Source organism: Ammospiza nelsoni, chromosome 3 (genome assembly GCF_027579445.1).
Source record: "Ammospiza nelsoni isolate bAmmNel1 chromosome 3, bAmmNel1.pri, whole genome shotgun sequence".
NCBI lineage: Eukaryota > Metazoa > Chordata > Aves > Passeriformes > Passerellidae > Ammospiza > Ammospiza nelsoni.
The window spans coordinates 39674733-39700622 of record NC_080635.1 but is presented as its reverse complement, the minus strand read 5'-3'; the positions used below and the strand labels follow the sequence as shown (position 1 = coordinate 39700622).

Below are 25890 nucleotides of genomic sequence, written 5' to 3'. Positions count from 1 at the left end.
AGCAGGTTGAGGGGTGATCCTGCCCATCTAACCAGCCCTGGTGAGACACATCTTGAGTACTGGGCCCAGTTTTGTACTCCCCAGTGCAAGAGACATGTGGACATAGTAGAGTGAGACCAGCAAAGGGGCCTAAGGATGATTGGGACTGTACTGTTCAGCCTGAAGGAAAGAAGGACTCGGAGGGGATTTTCTTTTTGTATAAGTATCTTGTGGAGGGTGAAGTAAAACAGATGGATCCAGTTCAGGTTCCTCTTGGCTGTTCCCAGCAAGAGGACAAAATGCATTGGGTGCAAACTGAAACACAGGGATATTTACCTGAACACAGAAAACCACCTGAACACTGGTACAGACTGCACAGAGAAGGTGTGGAGTCTCTTTCCATCCTTGGAGATACTCAAAGCTGGCAGACCAGGACCCTGAGAAACCCACTGCAGCTTGAGCAGAGGGTGGCTTTTGTGGCAATCTCTAGAGGTGCCTGCCATCCTCGGTGAATCTGTAGTTCTTGTGTGCCTCTGCTTTGGTGTCTAGCTGAAAAACCGGAGTATGTCAGATACCACTAAGCAAGTTTTACGCTCTTACATATTTTTCTGAGTGGTAATATTAGTGAAATAATATTATTAACACTACTAGAGAAAAAATTGTGGTTGAAGAACAAAGCTTGAAACAATGTGTGGAATGAGACGTGTTTGGGGCTTTGTTGCACAACCTTTCACATGTTAGTGAGCTCTTGCCCACATAAGTAGTCTCGCTGACGTCAATGGGACTACTCCTGTAAGTGTTCACCAGTGCAAATAAGGGTTGCACAATATGTCCTTGTCTGTAGAATACAAGTGTACGTAACACAGTATTTAATTATCACTTCAAACCTCCTTTACTTCAGTAGCATATTCTTTTAAATATCTCAAATTATACTGCTTTTCCTAGGCTGTACTTTACTGACATAGAGATATCATTACATCCATCACCATAAAATTGAGCAGAGATAGCATCTCTGAAAATCATCTTTCCTTCTGTTCATTTATACAGCTGAAAAAAAGAGCTGACAGAAAAAAAGAAAATAATTCTCTTCCTTGATAGTGTTTTAAATAAATTGGAGTCTCTAACTTTTTTCTGACAGTTTGATGGAGTCAGTGCTTTACTTTCAGTGCTTAATTAGTCTGATGGTATGCTTTCTATTCCCCACAAAAGAATGAAATAGGTTGGTTTTTTTTTTATTTTAAATGTCAGTCAAAGTTAAATTTTGTATAAAGAGGCACCTTGCATCTATATTTTACAGGAATACAAAAAGAGTAAAAAGCAGTTTCAAAGATCAATTATGTGATGCCATCTTTTTGTATTTCAACTGTATTGCTAAAATGTCTGCTGTGTAGCTTTTTTGGTGGTGTTAAGGGAAGGCTGTGATGTACCCTCTAACATTCAAGTGATAAAGCTGGAGTCTCTGTCATGAAAACTTGGTTTTTTGGATGGTCTTTAGAAGCTTTTATATTTTAGAAGTTCTTTTCTTGTTTTAGCTATTGCAATTTTTGTCAAGGTGCTTGAATTAGGTTAGAGAATTTTCTGGAACTACTGTAGGAATAGTTGAATATTTGAATATGGATACTTGGAGCTAAATCTCTTTGGAATTGTGAAATGTTGTAGGAATACAGTGTTATAATTTAGAAATTAGAGCCTGTTCCACTGTGTAAAGAGGATAGATGTTATTCATTCAGACCAGTGGTACCTTTATGAAGAATTGATTTGTAATGCTGAAAACTCTTTCAAGATAATCGTTAAAGTAGGAAAGAAAAAAAATTAATTGCCAGAAGGTAAAATAAGAAAAATCGATACTGCAATTAGAATGGGATTTAAATTTTTTTATTTCTTTATTTAATAGGTACACCCATTTTATACCTATTAGTAACCTGAAGAGATGAATTGGAAACTGGACTAAACGCTTTTACAGCTTAGTCTTTTATTTGAAATCAGATGTCTTTTTAAAAAAAAAAATGTGTGTACCAGCTCAGCCTTCAATTTGTTAGGCTTGATGTACATCTAGGAGATGACACCCTTTGTGTTAATCAATAGGTCAGGATCTTGGCAGCACTTTCTATCTGTCTTTAAACAAATGAACCTGTAAATATCATAGCCAATTTGTAGATCAAATAAGAATAGCACCTTGCAGCCTGCTTCTTGCAGCCTTTCTAGTTTTCCGTTCAACAACTCATCGGGTTTGTGCATAGTTGTCTTTTTTTACTTCAGCACAGCTTTTGATGTTGTCTCTCACAGGATCCTCCTGGACTAAATGGCCAGCACACAGCTGGATAACAGTGTTATGTGATGGGCGAGCAGCTGGCTCACGGGCCAGGCACAAAGGGTTACAGTGAATGGGGTGACATCAGACTGGGGACCTGTCACTAGGGGGGTTCCACAGGGTGCCATCCTTGGGTCTGGGCTCTTCTGCATCTTCATAAATGAACTGGATGCAGGACTTGAAGAAATATAATTTGCAGAATATGTGAAATTAATCATTTAGACTAATTTGTATATTTTTCTAAATGTTTTATTTTATACATGATGTCTAGAAAGTGCTGGGCTAGCATAGTTTGCTTTTGAAGAGCTTCCCATGAACCCGATCAAACCTTTCTGGATATGGCTGTGTTCTATTTATTCTATTAGTACTTTTTAGTGACCAGTTTCTCTGGGTTTTGTACCTTCTCATTTTGTGAAGGATGTTGACTGCGTTTCTTTTTAAGCATCCTAAAACTTTAAGTTTGGAGGGGATTTAAAAAGAATGACAAATCCTGCTCTGTGGTGCTGCAGATAGGGTCCTGGTATCACCAAAGCAGAGACTCTCAGGTGTCCAGTCTTGTTGCTAAGTAGCATGTTATTTGACTGTGTGTAGGTGTTATTCCAGAAGAGTCCTGTGCTCTGGGAAACTGTCCTAACATGCCTACTAATCCAAGTGTTCAGGTGAAGTGGGGTGCTCCTTTCAGAGGGAAGAACATTCTCTGTCTCCAGTTTAGTGAAATAACAGAATGAGACTTGGAACAGGCATGTAGTATCCATCAAAAGTTTCATCACAGTGGATCTTGTTTGTAGAATAAGTTAAGGTGCAGTTTATAAACAGGAGTGCACACTTGTATTGGTAAGTATATTATAAAGGATTTGCAGAACTTTATTCACAAAAGTTTATTTTAAGTAATAAATCAGCAGTAAAAGACTGGTAATAAAGGGAATGGGACAACTTTTAAGACAGAAAGAACTCAGTCAAAAAGGGAGCTACTCCAGGATTAGGTGTCAGGTGAGAGGAAGACATTACATCAGCCAGAAGATATTACTGGAGAAGACATAAATCAAGAACTTGGTCCAAACACCTGTTCTCAAGGGAAGAGTGAGGGCATTCTAACCTTACTTAATCATTAGACTTTAAGTAGTTTAATCTGAAACTATATATACTATTTTAAGATATTAATTATGTGCGTGTTCTGAGGGGCTTTGCATACTTCATAATGAGCTATTAATGTATTTTAGTATTTATTTTGTCTTTATTAAGATATGCATTACTCTTCAGGTGTATTTTGGGCAGGAGCAAGGTACCCTGGCTCTGTTATGTTGCACAAGAGAAAGAAAAAAGCAGATAATTATACTGAGATGTTCCTTCTACACCTATGAATACATTTTAACCTACTTCAGTATAATGCTTTACTTATAATATGTTAATAATTATTTTTATCAGTAACCTTAAGATGATACATAGATACATAAATCTCTCCAGCAAATGCTTGAAATTATTTGATTACAATTTGCAAGTCCTAGAGCACGTCTGTAGTCCTTTAGTTAGCTTTTTGCAGAGTCTTAATTAAATTTCCAAATTTGGTTCCATCATGCACCTGGAAGCAGAATGAAGCTTTTTACAGACCCCTCAGAGTTACTCCAATGTGCTAATGAGAACTGGAGAAAAGCTCCTCTCAAACCAGGAAAGTAAGACAGAGTTTTAAAAAGCTCCATGCATTAACGAATGGATGATATTACAGCATAACAGCATACATACAGGATTATGCCATTCAGACAAGTTGAAGAGTATTTTGAAACCCCATGAAAAATGAATATGCAAACTGAGAATATGTTGACTCCATTAGGCAGACATATAATTCCTATGGAAGGATTATAGGACTTTTAGCTCTAGCTAATGAAAACTGATTTCATCAGGAATTTTATATGTTTTTTTGCTTTTTATGTTAATACTGAAGCAGGGCTCAGAGCTGCTAGTACTCTGCAGTTCTTGAGTGTTAGATTTTGGGAGACATAAGCAGCTGAGTATCTACAGATGTCTAGGACTCAGGCTTGCAAGATGCTGATAATATCAGAAAAACCACCACGAAAGTTGGTGGAAACTCAAGGCCTGATGTCCATGCCATAGCACCTGGCATGTTCAAGTGCATCCCTGGCTTTTTCATCAGGAATATGGGATTTGAATTTCAGGATACAGTATGTGGTGGTTGTTGATATTCTTTTTGTATGTGCACATTCCAGTTCTGTTTAGCTGAGCTGGTCTTTATTTTCTCTCTCTAAACTTCAGCAGTACTGCTGGCATTCTAGCTTACATGTCATGTGGCTACTGCTGTCATTTACATGCATACAGATCCTGCAGGTTTAGGCAGTTATTGGAGGCTCATGTAATTTAACATTCACCTTTGAATGAAGATTTGAAACAGTTAATAGTAAAATGTGTTATCTGTGAAACAAACATAAACCCTTTTAAAATACCTAAATCAGCAGTGAGGTGTTTTCAGGTATTGCATTATTGGTTTTCACTGGTGATATGCTGGGGCCATGTATTGGGCTGTTTTTAGCAATCTAGAAGAGATTTGGAGGAGGAGGGACAAAAAAGGTGACTGGAGCTGCTCACAGACATGCTTGTGAATTGATTTTTCGAGAAAAGAGCAATCAAAGAGGTTTGACCATTCTGATGGCTTCTTGTTAGTGATTATACTTTTTGCCAGACCAGTAATGTCAGGTTTCAGAGGGTTTGGGCACTTGGTCACTTTACATTCCTGTGTACTTAAATGGATTAAGATAAAAAGTCTGACTTGAAAAGGATATTTCAAAACTGACTGTGCCTGTGGTTTTGAATCCTGATGCTTTGAACAAAGAAGGGATTGATTTAATGGGATTAATGCTTAATCCAAATGAAGCAATGTACACACATGCCTTGAATGCTTTTGAGAATAACTACAAATATCACTTATAAAGTTCTGTAGAAAAATACAGAGAGGTGATCTTTGTGTAAGTAAGAGATGGGACAAGACTGCTTTAGATAAAGGAATACATGGGCAAAGCTGTGCTCAAATTAGGTCTTCTGGATGACTTTCACATATTTCAAGTCTTCTTTTTTCATACAAGTATGACATTCATTTTCAAATGCTGATTTTGTGGAAGTGTGGCGCTTTGCTCTTCATAATTTTGGTTTTTCAAATTAGGCATTTTTAGCTACTTGGAGATATGAAGACTTTGCCTATATTTACTGTGACTCTGCGTCCTCTCTTAATTTCAGGGAAGAATTGCTTATTAAACCAAACTAGTTAATTATTGTATTTTTTTTTTTTGTTTGAATTACTTTGCGGCTGTTGTTGCTAACAGATGCAACATTGACAGTATTTATAGTTATTTCTTTTTGTGTTTATTGGTAAAAGCCTTCTTGATATACAAAATCTACCTGACTTCTTACTATGACCAGTGTACATCCTCACAATGTGTTTTCAAATTATTGTATCCTGTCTAAATGGGGAAAAGGGTTTGGAGGGAAGCAATGACTGCAGTCTGTCAGAGATTAGCTGCTCAAGGATAAAAGGCTGACCCTTGGTAAGAATTAGGCTGGCTCATCAGTTTTTACCCCTTCTTTTCTGACTCCCCTTGTACCCCCCAGACTGGGAAGCAGACAATTTAGGTGAAAATTAAAATTCTTGCCTAATCATGAGGTTTGATTAAGTTAGTGGTTTTAGAAAAAAGACCAAATATCGCAACACTAATGAAAAAATTGCAAGAATTGCTAATGACGTGTGTGACTCATGTTGCTAAATGGAGCAGATTTTTAAACATAGCTCTAGGCTTCAATTCTTTCAGCTCATTCACAGTCAGTTCTGCTTTATACTGAGCTCAGTGAAGCTATTCTCAGAGGAGAGTGCAGTGTGACATGGATTAAGAGTCAGAGAGCAGAGCCATTAATCGATTCAGTAATACACAGGTTATCTAATATCTCAGAAATTTTAAAAATATTTTAGGCAGCATAAAAAGCTGAAAGCAAAAATATGACTGAAAGCAAAAATATGATTTTTACTTTATAATTTTTTTTTTGTCTAAAGAAAGGCTGTTGAATTCTGGCTCAAAGGCAAGGAATAATTACTGATAATTGATGTTTGAAGGTTTTTTGTTTTATTTTTAAACCCAGTTCTGCTATATGTGAGTTAGTAAATGGTGGAAAGGAGCATTCTTATGTACTAGAATTGGATTTCTGTCTAGAATGGTTCTTGGCATTGCATTTTCCAAGCCAGCTAGTGATGTCCTGGGCAGGTCTCAAATGTTGCTCTGTAGTAGGGTCAGGTCAGGGATGGTTCCCAGCAGGCAGTCAACCTCAGCTGAGGCAATTTCCCCTCAGCTTCATTGCTGGAGATCAAGAAAGCTTAATAGTAAGAATGAAGGAGTTATAAACCACAGAAGCAGATGGTATGGCCAAAGAGAGCATTTTAAATTGAGGTCTACACAATGTAGCTGGGTGTGGTGGTCGGGAAGTGAGTGCTGGGCTGCCCCAAGTGGTGGGCAGCTGTAGCTTGGGTTTGTTCGGAGGGGAATGAAAAGAGGAAGAGCTCATCTGATATGTGTGTGTCCTTCATTTTTAAATCACAAATTCAGAACAAATAGTTAATGTGTGCATAAAACACAACAACAGGAAGTTGTGTCAGATAGCAGCACTGAAATGTGAGTTGATAATTTTAAAATAAGAATACAAGAGAGAAAGCTGATTTGGTGTGTTTTTAATTAAATAGGAGATATATGCATGGAGGGCAAACTCCACTGCATAAACAGAATGAATGGACATCCAAATCAAATGCCAGATTCCTCCTTTAATTCCCAGAGCAATTAGTCCAGTCTTTCTGTGCTTTCTGGCCTGCTGATGGCCAGAGTTCAGCCCTCCTGAGTGATGGCTCCTTTTGGGGACTGTCACAGCTCTGTCAGGGGACAGATGGATTCCAGATACAAGAGGTGATGCTTTCTGAGGATGCATGAAATGAAGTGAGGGGAGTTTTTGTTTGGGCTGCTAAGGAGGAAATGTATAGACCAACACAGTTAAGAATGTGGGCCCTGCTGCCTTTTCCTTCGCTAGGCACTGTTGATGTATACGCTTGATGCTCCACACAAGAAATGGTGAACAAGAATGAGAGAAGTCCTTGCATTACTGGAAGTCATGGGAAGTAGCAGTGAGGGGAGAAGTAGTAGAGGAGAAATATTTCTAATGTGAGTGAATGTAGAAAAGTTTGCTGCCCCAAATATTTAGGACCAATACATTAGTAACAGAAAAATTAATAACCAGCATTGGCTTGTGTTATGTTTTTTTGTTATTCTGTAAATGGCACCTGACTGGCATGATAAACTTTAGTTTCCTGAGTGTGGGTGTGTTATTGTCCTTTTTATGTAAATGTAATAATCATTGCCTCTAAATATTCAAATAGGGGTGGTTTTTTTTACATTTTTTCAGAATTAAGGGATTGCAATGCTTCAATAGAGAGGTCAAATAGAGAGGTCAATAATAATTAACAAAAATACATGTACTAGAAGTTTTCAGGAGCATGTGAATGTTCAAGAGGGTGAGTGTGTGCATGTTGTTATGCAATAACTTTATTCTAATGTGCACCTTACAATCAAGAAGGCTTTCCATATGCCATAAAATAATTGCTTCTGCATAGCTGTAAAATGCTCTTACATTCAGGCATCTTTACAACACTTTTTAGCCTTAATGCACATAAAACACAAACCATTAAAATTTCGTTGAAAAGACTTGTATTTATACATTTTGTGAAGTTACAGTGTGTTATTGTTCGTTTTGGTTGTGAGTTTGTGTGTATGTTTGCAGGGTGTGTTTTTTGATGCAGCAAGCTAACAATTGGGAGCTGACCAATAAGTTTGCCTTAATCTATGTAGAAAATAGGTTTAAGTCACTGCTTTTTAACTCTGCAAACATAGTTGTAAATCTTGTTCTTCCTGCTCCCATCTACAAATCCCACATTGAGAAAGAACATGTGCGCAGATACCTTTAGTGAAATAAAGATGGGTAATTTAAAGACTGTTTAGGAATTCTTATGTCAGCTCCATCAATTACTTTTCTGTATAAGGTTAAAGCAGAGTTTTTAGCTTTAGGTTGCTGAAGTTGCCTAATATCTGGATATTAAACTTGAGACCTGTAGACTGAAGTCTTATTTCAAATTAACATTTTATTGAATTCTGATGTGTCTTTTACAAAGCCCACAACATATAAAGGTTTGGATCAAGAAAAAAATGGTTATTTTCACTGAAGAAACAAATAGATCCTTACAGAATTCCAGTTGCTATTTTTACAATCTTTTCAGGTCATAGTTTTTTACTAGAAGCAAAAAAGTGTTTCTATCCAGTCTAAAGACAACTTGAAACTAGCAGACATTTTATGACAAGTCTGTTTTGATCATTTTTCATGTAGAACTTAAAGGGCAGATAAATTTTGATGACATTTTGATGGCTAAATCTTTAAAATGTGGTACTCTAATTTTCTCACTATGAAATTAGAAATGCTTTTTTAAGGGTCTACATTTTTCTCATTTGAACAAATTAAAGAATTATATTAATGAGTTTGATTTTTTTTAGAACATGAGGCAATCCCTGAACTAGCTTTAAAATTATCTTGTTTATTTCACACTTGTACTTCTTTATAGCTGCATTATGATCTAACTCTACAAGCTTTCACCTAAGGTTAAACAATCAACATAGTAGGGTTTTGCTTGTTTTCACCCCACTTGCTGATTATCTACTTGTCTTACTGATTTATGATAGACCTTTTCTTCTTCACTAAAAAAATTCAGGATGCTCGATAAGCTGTGATTCAAGTGATTCATGTATGGGGAATTGCCTTAAGTAGCAATGATGTTCTTTGAGGTTATGCTATCCAGCAGGAGTTGCACCTCTGAGTTAAAAGGAAGGGTAGTTTAAAGCAGTTTTGAGCTGTTGGGGGCTGATGTGGGTGAGGGATGTGGTGCAGCTGGTGTGAGGAAAGTGGTGTAGGTGGTTGATGCTCTGCAGATGAGAGCTCTTGATTTGTCTTCTGGTATTGCTTCCTGAAGACTTTCACAGTAAACATTTGTAAGAGATCTTAAATATTCCATTACTGATCAACATGCAAATTGCACTGCACCTCTGTTCATCACGTTCTGATACTGTGCAAAGCACAAAATAGGAGAATTGATCTCATTTTGTACCTCTCTGAAAGAGGTCAGTGTTGCTCAGGGGGAGTTTCTTTTCTGCTGAAGCCTGGCTGCTTTCTGTGGAGAATTTACTATTACATTTAAATATGCAAAACACAAGAGAAGATGGCATATTTAGAGTCATTACAGTGGTTGCTGCTCCTCTTCCCCTCATATCTCATTAGAGTCATTACAGTTGTTGTTACTTCTCTTCCCCTCATATCTCATTAATGCTTTTGCCCAGGAGTGCCTGTTCCCTCCATGGTAGCCTGGAGCCAAGTCCCCCAGGACAGGCTCTTCCTATTGCTTCCCCCATAGGACAGCCCCAGCACTGCTGGGTTCACCTGTCTGTGGCCAGTCATAGTGTATAATCAGATTATAATTTTGTGAGTTTGAAAATTTATTTATGAATGTAAGGGATCTGAGATTCTGAATATTTCTTCTTTTTCTGAAATGTTTACTTGAGTTTTCTTTCTGTTGCAGATATTATAAATACATTTTATCTGCAATTATTTTCATTTTGATAACTAAGTTATTAAAGCAATGGAAGCGTGCCTGTGAAAACAGTTTGTAGATCTAAAGTAACTTAAGTAATTCTAGTATTTGAAAATTGCATATGATTTTGGTGTTCCATAATAGTTTGTGTTGATTTTGCTGCCATTTGCAGTGAGAACACTGAATTTGGTGCTCTGTGAGACATCCCAGCTCACCTTCTTCTATCTCCTTCTAACCAGTTTCTTTATCAATATATCATCCTGCATAGCTTGGAAATATTTTTTGAGTCATAACCATAGTCATGAATTCCTACCTGGCTGTTTCTCCTGGGTAATGTTTCTGGGTATGCCTTCAGGGGACTTTTTGAACACAGTATCTTGTATGGCTACACTTTGCTTCTACTATTTTCTACAATGCAGCTCATTTTTTTGACAGAATATTGCTCTCTCTGTTCTATTTAAATAGTCATATATTCAATCAGTGTGTTAAATAAAGGGATATTGATTCTTGCTGGTCTCCAGGTATTTTCTTCATATGAGGGAGTTCACAGCAATAATGTAATCTATTAATGTTCTCTCTTTCAGGCTTAACAGATGAAAAAGTGAAGGCGTATCTTTCTCTTCACCCCCAGGTACTGGATGAGTTTGTGTCAGAAAGTGTAAGTGCAGAAACTGTGGAAAAATGGCTAAAAAGGAAAAATAACAGACAAGAAGGTAAGTGCTTTTTATTTGTGATTAATATTTAGCTTTGAGCAGCTCATGTGAACAGCTTATTTTCAGATTTAAAAAGGAAATCTGGTTTTGGTATGACTTGAATATTATAATTTTTGTGTTTAGGTTCTGCTATTTTTGGAGGCAAAATAGGCTAACAATTTTTTAAATATTTTTGAGCCTTTTGGTATTTTTATTTTGAAATATGGTGGTATTATTTGAATTGCAAATACTGTCTATCAACCTGTAGTGTCTATTTTGAAAACATTGCTTGGTTTTCTTGGATCCAAAATTGGTAAGACTTGAATTAAAGTTATCCAGTATGCCTCAGTAAATTACTGGATATACCATCTCAAAAGTTCCTACTTGCAACATGTAATTAAGTCAAGTTTAGATAAGAATGTTGACATAGATGTTATAACTCAGTGTGTTAAATTCTGGAGGTATTTCTGTTTGTGTTGCTTTAGGTAAAATACCTTGCTAAATTGACCCAGAAAACTTTGTTTTGAGCCAGCTTGTGTTGACAATGATCATAAATTTTGTAATGATCTTAAATTGGTTATTGGTGAGATTTTCTGCAAACATAAGATCCATGCAATTCTAACAATGAATTGTAACGTACCAGGTAAAATGCAAAGGAGGAAATTACCAAGAAGGTTAGGGAAGAAACACTGGTTTTGCTCAGTGGCTGACTTCGAAGGTGTTTAGAGGTTTAAGTTCTAATGATAATTCTTATTTTAAATAGAGGGGCTGTTGTTACTTCCAAGAAGATAGTGTTTTCTGCAGAATTATAAAAAGATAAAAAGGTGGTGGACAAGGAATGGAAAAGGCTATATTGAGCCAGATTTTTGGTGGTAATGACTATCATCCTAAGGTGGGAATAATTTTTTGTTGGCTTAAAGAGCTTACCTATCAGCAGAATAGAAGTGTATAGCAATAGACTGTTTGCTACTTTCCTGGTAGTTTGCGAACTGCAGAACCGCAGGAGGCCTTTTGTTATAATCTATAACAACAATCAGAAATCAGTGTTATGAATCAGGGGAATAGGTTGTGACAATGCTTTTTGTAAAAAGATGATGAAAAATACTTTCATGTTACCAGAAATTTATACTTCTTGTTTTTATGAACAATAGCACATTTAAAAATAAAAATTTTATCTAAGGTGCTTGAAATCATTATTAGAAATCACTCCGTGTTTGAAACACATTTCATAGTGTAGGTTAAGGATCTTTATGCTAAAACCAAATAAATGCGTCGGAGAATTTTTAGCTTCAAGAATCATATTTTTTAAGTGGAATTTATTACCAGTTGCTCAAAGTTTCCAATTTTGGGGGAGAAGGCTATAAATAAAAGATAAATTTTTGTGGAAGTCCTCATGAAACTTTTTGTAGCAACTGCTAAAGTAAAGTGACTGCTGATAATTATCTTAATGAAGTTTTAATGTGAACAGGTACTACAGTGGGATTTGTCTGGTTTTTTTGTATACTTTAAAAATTCTATATTATGGCTAATTTTTCCCAAACTTGTATTCAAAGTGTCAAGCAATAGTTATGCTACCATTAGCATTTAGCTTCATTCTGTTATCATTCTACATGTCTTTCTGCCTTCCCTGCTACTTCCCTTTTGCTGACAGCGATCTTTAAGGCGGCCATAGTTATTACACTAAAGGCAGTCATGCAGATGGGTCTTCTTTAGTGCTGGATTTTAGGTAAAAATAAGCACAAAAAGATTTAAAACTATACTTGCCAAGTAAAGCAGATTAATTTGAGTGCATTTTGTTTATAGAATGTAATGGATACTAATGAATCTTGTCTGTGTATTTCTTGTAGAAAGATAAAGCCTATAGTCATATAAAATATTTCTGGTAACAACATATCCTAATCTTTCAGAAAGCAATATTTCAGGAAAGAAATTTGCTAGATCATTTGCTCATTTCATGCTATGTATGTGCAAATTCTACTGCCTGAGTTATGGTGGCATTGAGAAACAAGGGGGAGAGGATGGAACTGATCCTTTTGGTGTCAGCACAGATCTGTGGTGACTTGAAGTGACTGTGTAGCCGAAGTCACTTTACATTAGTAGGGGTATAATTTTCCCTCTATCCCTTTTGCTTCAGTCTAGTCTACTTTACAAATGCTCACATCATGTAATGTGATACAGCCGGAAAAGTGAGCTTTGTTTTTATGAGGAAGTTGCCAGGCAGGCAAAAGGCTGTTTGAGGTCTCTGGCTTAGTGTCTGTACTCTTACACGTTGGTGACGCAGAACAGTCATTAACCTATATGCAGAAATTGTGTCCTGCCTGATTTACAGACATCCAGCTGTGTGTACTCCTCAGCCAGAAGTCAATGGGCCTGCAGCCAGGGTAGTTTATCTGAATTTCATTAGCATGAACTGAAATGTCTGATTTAGACTTAAATGAGCCAAAATTTATCTGTGACTGAGATTCACTGAATTAATTGCTGTAAATGGTTTGGGGTTTTTTTAAACTTAAATTATTAAAAAGGAAGGAAATCATTAAATATTGCAGTGTTTAAGGTATAAATATATCCCAAAATCTAATGAGTTGAGTTCTCAGTGTGTTAGTTCTTGTATAGGTTGAAATTGATAGATTGAAATCTGGTCATGACAGGTTGATTGTGATGGTAATCTATCTGGAATTACAAGACATTTTTTGCTTTAACTTGTTCATTCCTTTTCCTGGTATATTGGAGAAAAACTTCAAAGGTAGCATTGGAAAGGAATGCTGCTTATGCTGATATTTGGGTATTCACTGCAATTTTTTGAACTCTGACTATTTTCTACTGATAAATTACATGTTCAGAACAAACCCAGGCCTTGTATTATTGCACACAGAATTTCCAAACAACTCTATTTGTAATATACAAACACTTCAGTTTTAAATTTTTGCTATCCAGATCATGGCAGAGTAATCAGCCAGAAGGAGGTCTCTTCTTTTTCAGATGCCTAGATATAGGACTCACAGAACTCATGAGATTTCTTCCATTGTCCTCTTTCATACCATTCAAGCAAAAGTGGCAGGTGATTGTAGCCAGAACCATAATATTAGGAAAGCTTTAAACTCTGCTGCTGGATAGATCCTCATCTCCCAACAAATTTATCAGAAAAATATTTATAAATTCCAACCATAATTATATTATTTGAAACTTCACTTCCACAACAATAAGAGGCTAAGCACATTGATTACAAGCCAGATGTGCATGTGCATCTTTTACACTGTTGATACTGAATGTTGTAGATGTCTTTCCTAATCTTTTTAATTACCTCTTATATTAAGAAGAAAGGACTGTACTGACACAGAATTTCTACATGGAAAGCTGCCTATATCACTTAAGAAACTCGTCACTTCCCATGGCCCTCATGTTCATCACAGTACATGACCACGTGCTTAATTACTGCTGAATCTGGAAACATTAACAGCTGTGTACATTATTTTTTTCCAGCCAAATTTGCCAAAAAATGTAAAGCTATGTATAGTGGGAACTTAAGGTGCCTTGTCATTGTTAATACAAGTGTAGTTCAGTAATTAATAAATAAAATTTTAAAAAATAGTGGAAAGTAGTACATTCAGTACACAATATGACCCTGATTATACCCAAAACTTATCATCTTTTAAGTGCAATTGACTTACTGCATTTCCAGGAATCTTGATATTTCATAATTGACCGGTTAAAAAAAAAAAAGATGAAGTAATTAGAAATTAGTTGCTTCATATAAGTATGGCATTGCTGTAATGTTTGAACTACACTAATCTGCATCATTGACACATAATAAAGTTTCACATAAATAATAAAAGTACAAAAAGTTATTTCTGTTGCTGCATTTTCAGGTTTTTAGATATCAGCATGGTGAGTTTAAATTTGGCTACAGTCGTGTAAGAGATGAAGTAGTGAGTTTTTGAGAGGTGTTGATGTGTGACTCTATTTAGGGAGCAAGTCTGTACTGAGGTTTTTATTGTTAAGGAATACCAAATACATCTTTCTGCATTAGATCATAGTTACTCCAATTCCATTGTTTGCTCTTTGAATTATGTTATATATTCCTGCTTTTAAAAGGTAGTGTATAGAGGCATGTTACTTGCAATTCGCCTAAGGTTATTAAATAGGTGAAAGGATGGCTTACATGCCTTTCCATAAGCAGGGATAGTCTATATAAAAAGATACATGTAAGGAGGATATGTGTCAGTATGTGTATGCTAAAGAGATGTCAGCTTGCTGCCAGAATTACAAAGAAAAAAATGAAGCCTATTCTTGGTTTGTCGTTTTCTGAGGACTGTGCACTGACTGAGCAGAGATACCTGTTCTGCCGTGCAGGGTAGGAGCTGTAGGGGAAGCATACCCGGAATCTGGAGACTCTCACTGCTGTGATGCTCCACAGCTTGTTGCAATTCTGACTTCTCCCCAGCCTAGACCAGAGGAACTGATATGGCAACATGTTAACAACCTCCTTGATTTATAATTAGGGTGTCTTAATATTTCCTTGATGCTGCAGACATGCTGTTTTATTCTGATGTATCCCTGCTGTGCTTATGTTTGTGACATCTAAGCAGGGCGTCTTGCTACCAAACCCTACTATTTGCATATTTTGATGCCTTTCTTGGATTTTATTTTTTAATTTTCCTCAGAATAAGACAGAAAGGTTGTATTTTCCAATTCCAACTGGAAGAATTGCTTGCTGTGTTCTTGCTCTTCATTCAGTGTTTGTCAATGGCCAATTTGATGCAAAATGTTGGTCTAGGTGGTTTTGTTGGTCTGAACCAAGGTAACTTATGATACTGACAGGTGCTACTTTCCTGGGATAATATCCAGACTGACAAAATTTGTCTCAATTGTCAATGTTTTTATCAGAAAAATTGCAATAATGTCTGGGGGCTGTGGGGGGGGATAGAATGTAAGAAAACAAAGATAGTGCAGAAGGTAATCTCACCCCTGAAGAGTTGCAGCTACACTAATTATCAAAGATTAGGAACCGGCCTGCCCTTAACAGACCACAGCTGTGTCCAAAAAGGATGGGTGTTATGAAAGAGTGGGTTAGCTGGATGAGGGGAGAGCTGGAGTTTGTTGGCTGTGGTGTGAAGGAGGAATCAGTGCTGCCCATGAGAAATCACTGAGAAGGTATGGGAGCTTTGCAATAAGATGACAGCAGGGAACTTTACTATGTCGAACCTCTTTCTCTGTGTATTTCGCACAGTCCTCACTTCCATGGAGATAAAACTCACTGGTAGACTTTTGTATGGCATCATTTGCAGGTTACCATTTCTCATGTGTCTAGAAAGTTTATGTTAGTATCAGTATTTCAGAGGTAGACAGGTGAAGGAACTTCCCAGTTCTGTGGTGGAGCTCTACATAGGAATGCCATTTTAGTCCAGATAATGAAAATGGAATACATGTGTCAGGCATACAGAAGAAGCAGGTATCATGGGAGACTGTTGTATTGTGCCATTGCTTTTAGAAATGGTTTTATTGCTGCATCATTTTCTGAAAGACTCAGTATAATTGTCTGAGGTGAAATGGTATGTTTCCTGTGTGACCAGTTCAATTTTTAAAATTTTTTTCTCTTAATCAATTAGAAGAAAATCAGCTTAAAAGTTCATCATAAAATCAGCTTATAAGTTATCATTTCAGCTGTGAAAATATTGAGAAGGAGTTAATGAAAAAGTTGTCCCTGTTATGTTGTTAGTCTGTTTTTTTTTTGACAGAAAATGTTAAAGGATATTTAGGTAAGAAAGAATAGGATTTTTTAAAAGTATTGATAGTACAGAATTACTAAGCAGTGGCCTCTTGGTAGGTAATACTGAGGTCTTGAGTGATGATGAAGTCTTTTGTTCAACAATACAAAAAATTGCATGGTACATTTTTTTCTTTTAATTTGCTGAACAGTGTGAGAGTTTATTGTCTGGTTGTTTTGGGGTTTTTTTTGAGTGGGTCAGGTGAAGGAGGTGATTTTTTTGTTTTTCTAGACTTCTGCATATTTAGAATTGTTTAGATGGTCAGAGATTTGCAGAGGGTAATCCTTTAATGACGATATGTTTGGTCTTAGGAAGTAGACGTCACTGCTTGGTCTGAGTTCCCTCTTGAACTAATTATGTTAATCACATTATATCTAGAGCAATTATTCTCGACATGTACTTATACTAATGTTTGTTGTGTCTTTAGTAAGCTTGTATTAGGAGTGTTTATGTTTTTTCTGTCTGTTTAAAACCACTGTTTCTTCTTACTTCTAAGCCTGGTTTCACAAAATCATTTTCTGTGCAGTACTGCTAGTCATATCAGAAAAGAAACAGATGTTCATTTTTGTCATTTCCCAATTTTTTGGTAAATTAGGCCTTGGAGCTTCTTTTATTATCACACTGAGAAATAGATTTTTCACTTTTCTTACACTTTCTCTTCAGTTTACATTTTGAACATTTCTAGATGATCAGTATCCTTCTAGAGTGGGCAGTATAAGAGAGATAGTATTTCAATAATGGGTTAATTAAAATTATGTGCAATACAAAACCATTTCCCTCCTGTGCAAGACAGTTCTCCTGAATGTTGTCTGGCCCTGCTGTTCTTTGTTTTCAGATTGTTTCTCTCTTGTAAACTAATCTTTGTTTTTAGAGAAAAAAAATCAAGTCAACAAGAGAAAAAAAAAATCAGTAATTGGCGGAGAGGATTCATTCTGCTGATGTATGTGGAGACTGTATACCCACGTAGCCAACACTTTTTAATAACGATTATTTATGTCAATGTCAGCTAACCTGTTTTACCTGCATTGAAATGGAGTAGGAATGTTCCCATGGTCTGTAAGCTGAGAAAGAAAGAAAGAAATAACAAGGGAATAGTCATTAACTTTTATGGGACTTTTAAATCCAAGTATAGAAGTATTAATTTGATTAATCTTGGCTAGACAAGACCTGTAATCAGAGATTGACCAATAAGGATAAAAAGACAAAATGTAAAATAATTACAGATGTTAGCATTGCTTGTTCTGTCCATTAAATGAGACTTACATCTTTGAGGAAAGAGAGGTATGCAGTCGCACAGTGTGATAGTCTGTTACACCACATGTGCACAAAGAAAGAATATTTATTCATGGATGTTCTGCATGCAAGTAGTGAAAACTCAGTTCAGCAAAGTTCTCAATGTCTTATCCGTATATTATATATGTATAGAAGTTCTGCATCTCTTTTGTATCACAGGAAGTACAGGAAGCCCTGAGGATGAATGAAAATTCATCTTGGAGATGTCTAGTTGGATATAAATGTTAATGCTGTGCTCTAAATGGATGTTTCTCATGTTTCTGTGGGCAGAAGCAATTAATGATATTTGACTTAACCTCATATTGGCTATTAGTGAGGATTTTCAGCAGAAATTTTACTTCTGAAACTGCTCTAATGTCTTAAGGCTTTGAAATCAGGTTGCATACACAGAACACTAAATCACAGACATAGTACGGGCTTATTGAAGACCAAAAAATTTTCAGGGTGTGATTCTGTAGTGATTTAGCTAATCATGATGGTGATTCAGTTACTTTATCTTTTAAAATATCTATGATGAGATGGAATTTTAATCCAGTTCTCCTGTGTTTATCAGATCAGATTTAGTGCAGCTAATCTAAAGTGTGTACTTTTCATGGTGAGTCATAGATACTCCCCTGATTTGTCCCGGTGGCCAGTGGTAGATCAAGTTCTTTGTCCAAAAATTACTACTTCATACTCTTTGTCCTGGCAATGAAATAAATCCTATCAAATATCTTTCAACTAGACTATAATAAACTGATTTTGGATTTTTTTTTTAAATTTTTTTGCATGTTTTATGAACAAAAGTTAAATTATATTGCCACGTTATTCAGCAAGAGGAAGGCCTAAATATGATTTCATTCCCATTGGTTTACTTCTATGCATTCCCTAATTGCTCCTTCAGGAGATTATACTCGTTTAAATATATTGTAGGAGGAATACATGTATTACACAGGAAAGAACACTGTTGCCTCTGCTTAGCTGCCATTGAGTTTTGTTTGTGTCACAAATATTATTCAAATACTTTGAAGGTGTTATTAAGCATGTAGACAGAAATTATTTGGTTCAAAACATGTACTCACATTTCAGACACTAAAAAATCCAAAATCAAGCAAACCCACCAAATTTTGAGATGAACTCTTTTCAGTGACCTTTAGAGAGAAAATATCGGACAGAAAAATCCAGGTATTTGAGAAAAAATCCTCCTGAAGTTTATTGAGGTTCTAAGAACTTGGAAGTGAACCATGGAATTCCTAGACAATTTTCACGACAGAGGACTTCAGTATTCTGAGAGGAATTTTTATTTTCATAAGCTCTCTGAAAAAATGGATGCATACTAGGATAGTAAAACTGCATTTGTCCTGAAAATTAAATCCAGATGCATAGAAATTGTAAAGAATCTCTTGAAGTGTCAGATTAAAAAAAAGGTTTGGTTGATCTTTGCCTCTGAGGCCTAGTTGCATGGCGTGCGACATCTATGAGGTTAAACTGCTTTTTCTTTACACTCAAATATGATCTTGCATCCAAGTTACCATCTGGAGTAGTCCTGGCAGGTGTTGGTCCTCTCATCTGATCACAAATATTGTTTTGGGAAAGTGCAGATTGGCAAGATCCAAGCCATGCTTTGAGTGCAAAGTTAATCAGGACCTGGTGGTATTAGAGTCCTAATTCTACATTACTAATTGCAGCCCTAATTCCTCCATTACTTTAGGCCTAGACTGAATTAGCTATTGCAGCTCAAAGAGGGATGCTAGGATTACAGTGGAAAAATCTGCCATTAGAGCTTGGGAACAAATAGAGAGCTTAGCCAGATGCAAGCAAACAGGAAGCATTATTAAGTCACTGTGGAAATTTGAGGTTAATTTGAAGTTCAGATGCTCTGTACAGGTAATACCACCTCCTCAGGATACATAGAAGAGCAAAGGTAACCAAATGTGTAGATGTCTTTAATCTATATTTCTAGAAGTCCAAAAAACAAGGAAGAAAGCAAGTAATTTTTTTATGTGGATCTCTTTGTTGATACAATATATCAAGCTAACAGTCCCATCAGCACAGCAGAGGGGAACAGTGAACTATTGGACTAGCGCGTGAGGCTTGGAGGAACCGCTTCACCTGACTTTATCAATGGTGAATAAACCTGGTTAACAGTCCACTGAGTTTAATTGTGTTTATTTATTTTAATTCTTTAGGCAGTTTGAGCAAAATGTCTGACTGTTAATTATGCCAGAGGAAGAGGTTGTGTGTGGTCATTTTCTCTAGTTCTGAGGGGAATGGCTCTTTTTTTCCCCTGTGCAACACTTAAAGCTCAGATGTAAGGAGGTTTTGCAGGAAATTATAATGGGTTATACAACCAGTATCAGTTGGTGTTGAGCCAATGATAAGTATGAATTTTTTTTATCTAACTATATGACATTTGAAGATGCTTAGTTATGGATCTATGCTATCCATAGATCCTGTGTTCTTTTGTAGGAAGTTTGTGGTTATTGGGGAGGGAGTTAACAAGGTCAGAATTTCTTGCACTGACTAGCTCATCCAGTTCAATTCGGCCACCGCCAATTCTTATAGTGATATTATCTCTTTATAAAGCCTTTCTTGCTTATTGTCTTTACACTATGATGACTTTTGTGGTGCTGCTACCAAACAGAAAGGGATTTTTTATTCTGAAAAAGACCTGAACTCTAGCAGAAGCTTGATAATTATGACTGTAGTGATGAAGACAGTTGACAGATTTACCTTTTCCATAACAGAAGAATGAAGGGCACCCTGCAAAACAAATTGTCTACAGATTTGAAACAACAGGATGTCCTTTTTCACACAACCCATGCCTAAATTATGAACCCATTAGCATAATATATTTGAGATGTTAAAAATGTAAATGGGTTCAAAAAGTGATTAGACACATTCCAAAGAAGAAATACTTCATCAAGAGCTGTTACATACTATGATCCTGATGCAGCCTCCAGCTGAGAAAATTCATAAGCATCTGATTGCTCTGAGGACATACTGGAGTAAGTATACTCTGTACATCTGTAGTCTGTGTGTTCTCTCCTTTTCATACAGGGTAAATTCTTCATGCTCTTTTCCTATTTCCTTTCTAAATGAGCTGTTACTAGCCGTTGTCATAGGCTACAAACTCGAGTAGATGGACTTTTGGTCCAGCAGAATAGGGTCACTATTGTCTGTCATTATGCTTCTCTTATGCTTCTCTGGGATTTATGTACCACCCGTTCTTAGAATTGTGAGTCAGATTGTCTTAACTCATTTGAATATGCTGGAAAAGAAACTGGGTTCTTATAGCACATTGTTTATGGATCTTCTTAGATAAGCTGCAAGAGGTCTTTTCAGTTATAACAATAAGGCATCTTTGAAACTCTTTGGAGATAGCACCTTATTCAGGCTTATGTTAGCTGCAGTACTGAGCTAAATTGTTTTATTCTTTCTTTCAACCTGCAGTATGCAGAGATACCCATAAGTGATGATCTTTGGCTACAGGAAAAAAAGTTTCTCTAGTTGAAATTGCTGAGTAACAGTGATTAAGAGATTTTCTCACATTTTGTTTTTTAATGTGAAGGTAGAATGTTTTGTCTGTTTTATTGTTTGTTCATGTAGCAGGAGGGAGCTCTTTCACAGGGTGCTTGGTCCTTATCCTAACGTGCTGGTTTAATTTCATCTGTCATTAAGTATAGGGAGGTAAAGGGAAAGAAAAAAAGGATGATGGTGTTGATGAGCAACAAGGATTAGGAAATTAATAAGACACAATTCCATAATAGGTGTGGGAGGAGAAATGCCTGTGAATTTTTGAAGAGTTTATAGCAATTGGGTGTAACTGACATCAGGTTTTGGTGACTGGAGTGGGGAGATGGCAACAAACTTGTTACATTTATACTAATTCAGTCCAAGAGGGTTCATTGTGAACACTTGGAAATATCTTCACGATATTTGTATAGCAACAAAGAGATGTTTATTCTGGGGGACTTGCTGGGCTGTGATGTTTGGATTTACCATACACTCGGGGAGACTTGTCAAAACAACTTTTTAAGCTAGTAAGTACCCAGTGACCCTTCTTTTTAAATCAGAGTTGTCATGATCCACACAGTGAATGCCCTTTTGCAAGAGGAGTTATTTCAAATGGAATTTTAAATTATGAGAATGTGCTTTTTTGGCATTGTATTACCTAGGAAGCCATGTCATTGTGACACCTGCTGGTTTGCCATCATATGTTTCATGGTCAATCATAAATGTCCTTGAAGAATAATCTTAGTTCTCCCTATTGTCTGTTACTTTTCTTAAACAAAATTTTAGTTTTACAGATAATTGTTTTTAGAAATGTTTGCTATTACCAGGTTGTGTTTTACATCTGTTCTCTGGCCAAAACAATTTTTGGAGAAAATAACTGTCATCTCCCCACTTATCAATATGATTGTATTAAAAAAAACACAAATATTTCTGAGGAGTAAAGAGTGGACATAAATCTCTGATACATTTCAGTGTTTGAGGTGGCAGCCAACTGTATACACCAAGTACAGTGAATATATAGATATTCATCCAAGTACAGAGAAAATTGTGCCATGCAATAGAGGAAAATGGCATTTGCAAGTATTTTCTCATGTTCTGAGAGGGTCTTTTCCTTCATCAAAAACTATTGCACTGATTAATAAAAGTTATCAAATTTTGAATCAACACAGTTTGAGCAGGTATAGAAACAATTTTGGCTCTTCAAAATTCACAGTAGGTGTCACAGAACAATATTGTAGAGTCACAAAAACATAGGGAATCACAGAAATACTGTCATTTGTCATGGTCTAGTCCAGCATCTTTTAGTGACCATTTTTAGATCTAAACACTGAGTGAGCTATTGGCCCATATTGGCAGTTTTGTACTTCACAAATAGGTCTTTGTGATTGGAGAATGCACAGGCTCAAATTCTGGAATAAATACTACCACTGTATGTTTCTACACAGATTTATTTAAACACGGCCAAGATGGCCCTTTTTCATAGGGACATAAACAAGATTCTTTTAAACACACTTTGAAGAAAGTCACCAAAACGAAGACGTTTTTCTGGATCGTATAGGTGATTTGAATGTTTTCTTTGCAGTGTGACAATGGCAATGCAGTTTCTGTTCACAAATGTGGGTAACTTGTTATAATTTGGAATTCAGCATTTTTTAGTTTATCTAGCTGTCCATCAGCTACACGTGGAGATGCTTCTGGAGCACTTCTAGGAAAATACAAGTACTGAGAGAATCTAGCAATATTTCTGGGGGCAGCTTAAAAAAATTAATTGGCGGGTTTCTGATTGTTAGCAGTGCCAAAACAGTTATTTTAATAGAAACAATGAAAGGAATAAAACTACATACACAGAATCCTCAGGAATAAATGTCATGTTGGAAGTTCAGCTTGTTTCTTTTCCTTTTTCTTCTTGTAAATCTACTTAAAGGGAGAGAATATTTGATTTAGATTTTCTTCATTCTTAATAAATGTGTATAAGATCTTGGATACTACTGGAGTTAAAATAATTGTTTTCCTTTACTTTTGTGGCACATCCTAAAGTAAAAAATTATTTCAAATAGTACGATATTTTCTCTGAAAGTTTTCACAGCTCCACAATTAATTAGCTGAGTTTTTGAAGAGCTCTCTCTTCTACAGACTTAAGAAATTATTGGCTTTTTCTGAGTGATTGTCTTTATGTAGAACTTCAGGCACTGAAATCAACACTCAGTGTCATCTATTAATCTTTGTACCTTATTTTCCTTTTTATAAGTAGGCAGAATGAAGCCTGGTGTTACTAAATTTTCTCTACCTCTCTAGGCTTATAATTTTTAAATATATATTAATATATTTCTTAATTCTAGGATTGTTAGGAGCGGCACAATTTTGCTTGGTTTTCATTCCAAGGTCTGCCATTTCTTTTTACATGTTACAGTAATGGAATGATTTTCCTTGGTCTCAAGGTTCTCTCTGTCTCATGATATGTCCAAATCCCTCAGGTATGGTTATCTCTTACTACTCTTTCTGAAGATGGATTTTCTTAAAGAGTGCAGAAACAGCAGCAATTTTTGTACAGTAATTAGGGGAGATTTGTGTCAGAGACAGGAAGTCAGGAGCTTTCTGACTTCATAAAACTTTGGTGAATTCTGATTCCACTTTTACCTCTTAGGGCAGGAGCTCTTATAAAATATTTTTTTCTGACTGTTTTCATGTCCTTGAGGCTTCATTTGTGCATCTCAAAAGGTTAATGAAAACCTTTGCTGTGGTAAGTGACAAGCTCACACATTTTAATAAGGAGATTAAAGTAAAAGAAGGACAGGCATTTTTTCATTCTTACCAGGACCTCTTTTTGGACATTTGCATCAGATACCACCTTTGGTTTTGAAAATGTTTTTAAAATGTGTCCGGGATCCGAGCCTAGAGGAGAAATCAGAGGAAACTGGCTTGGTAACTCTTGTGTTTCTTAAAGGAAACAGATTAGGAATCCAGAGAAAGTATTGAATTTCTGTTCTGACTTCTCAGTAATCATGTTATCTCAGTCTGACCTTTGCTTTGAAAGTACCTCAGATTAGTTACAAGAGATTGTATTTAGTTAAATGTATTTCATTTGACGTATTTAATCTTTGCAAATTTTCCTCTTAGTGGTTGCACAAAGTCTATGTTGAGTTCCAGATACCAGCATCTATATATACAGGGGAAAAACCCACAAAGTTGCAGTTTGTTTTGTTAATTTTAATAGAAAGGCCTGGGCAAATGCAAAAGCAGAATGTATTTTTTCCATAGAAAAGATATCTGGAAGTCCTTATGACCAGTTGAAATGCTGCAGAAAAATACATGCAGAACAGTGGTGCCTTTCTTTGAGTTGATGATACAAAGTACTTGTTGTTTTGCTCCTAAAACACATCTAAAGATGAAGTCCCTGTGACTGTCTAAAAAGTTACTCTATGCAAAAATTAGGTTTAAAACATTGTCAGTACCTAAGTATTTGCTCCTGCCTTTCATACTGAGCTTGTATCAGAAGAACCCTCCAAACTTGCTTGTAAATCCTCATCTTACTGAGTTCCTGAACAAATACAGAATCTTACAAATTTTCTCACTACTAGTTTCAGCATTTACTAGAAAATTACTGCTCTGAAGATTAGTGTTTCAAAGATACTGTGGCATAATACATGAAAAACTGAGCTGCTCTGTCAGTAGAGAAGCTTAGAAAACAGCTTACCTGCTTATCCCATTACAGCTTACTCATGCTTTTTGTCAACATCCTTGGCAACATTCCCAGTCAAGATAGGGATACGAAGTGGCTTTATCAAGTGGTTTCCTTCTTTCCCTTATGTACTGAAGGAGAGCCCTTTGGGGAAGCATAGGACGGATGAGAAAAGGACAAAAGCAAGACTACATGTGTGTAGGCTACGGAAAGGAGGAGTGGATTGTGTAATCTCTTGGTGATGGCAGGCTGAGACACTCACCCTTTTCAACTAATTAGCACCCCATAGATGCAAACAAATATGTAGTATTTTTTCCTAATTTTTTTTCTTGCTGTTTTCCATTCCTGTGATGCTACAGGTCCTGGGTTTCTTTGGGCTTAAAGAAAACCTAATTTTTTGGATATAACAAGTTGCATTTTAATTAATAATTCCTGTTTATATTAATATAGCTGTCAAATTAAACCAGCATGCTAGAGTAGGTTTCTAAAAGAATGCACGCAGTTATATACTTGTTTTATGTTTGTGGGAAATCCTTTTATGCATCAAATTAAAGGACACTTGCTAAATTATGTATAGAAAAAGAAGTAAGTTTAGTGACTGGTAATATTTTAAATGAGAACTTTTAAAGTATTTCATAAGGATTTTTAAAGTACTTAATAAGGATTTTTGCTTGTTTTCATAATTACAAAGTGATGTTAAGTAGGAGAACACAGGATTCCATCATTAAAAATTATTTCTGAATATTTAATTTGCTGTGTTTTCTGTGGATCAAATTATGTACAGTATGATTATGACTAGCATTGATCAACTGATAGACTAAATTGAAAGACTGTTTTCCTTTATTTTTGCACTCTAAACTACCTCCCAATATATTGCCAAAAAGAATGTTTCTTTGGGGGCATAACTCCGTCTGCACCACACAACTGGCTGCCAAGTCTTGCCACTGGAAAGCCAGCCGTTATTTTCTACTCTCTGCTGCACAGTAGTGTGCATCCACCCATTTACA

The 25890-nt window shown here is 36.1% G+C and overlaps 1 protein-coding gene across 1 annotated transcript in view; it reads left to right on the top strand.

The window, feature by feature from the left end:
* PDE10A (phosphodiesterase 10A) overlaps positions 1 to 25890 on the top strand; it is a 166276-nt gene that overhangs the window by 60673 nt on the left and 79713 nt on the right. Inside the window, exon 2 of the mRNA XM_059467800.1 lies at positions 10544 to 10672. Coding sequence (XP_059323783.1) covers positions 10544 to 10672 — 129 coding nt within the window. The remainder of the gene's footprint in view (positions 1 to 10543; positions 10673 to 25890) is intronic.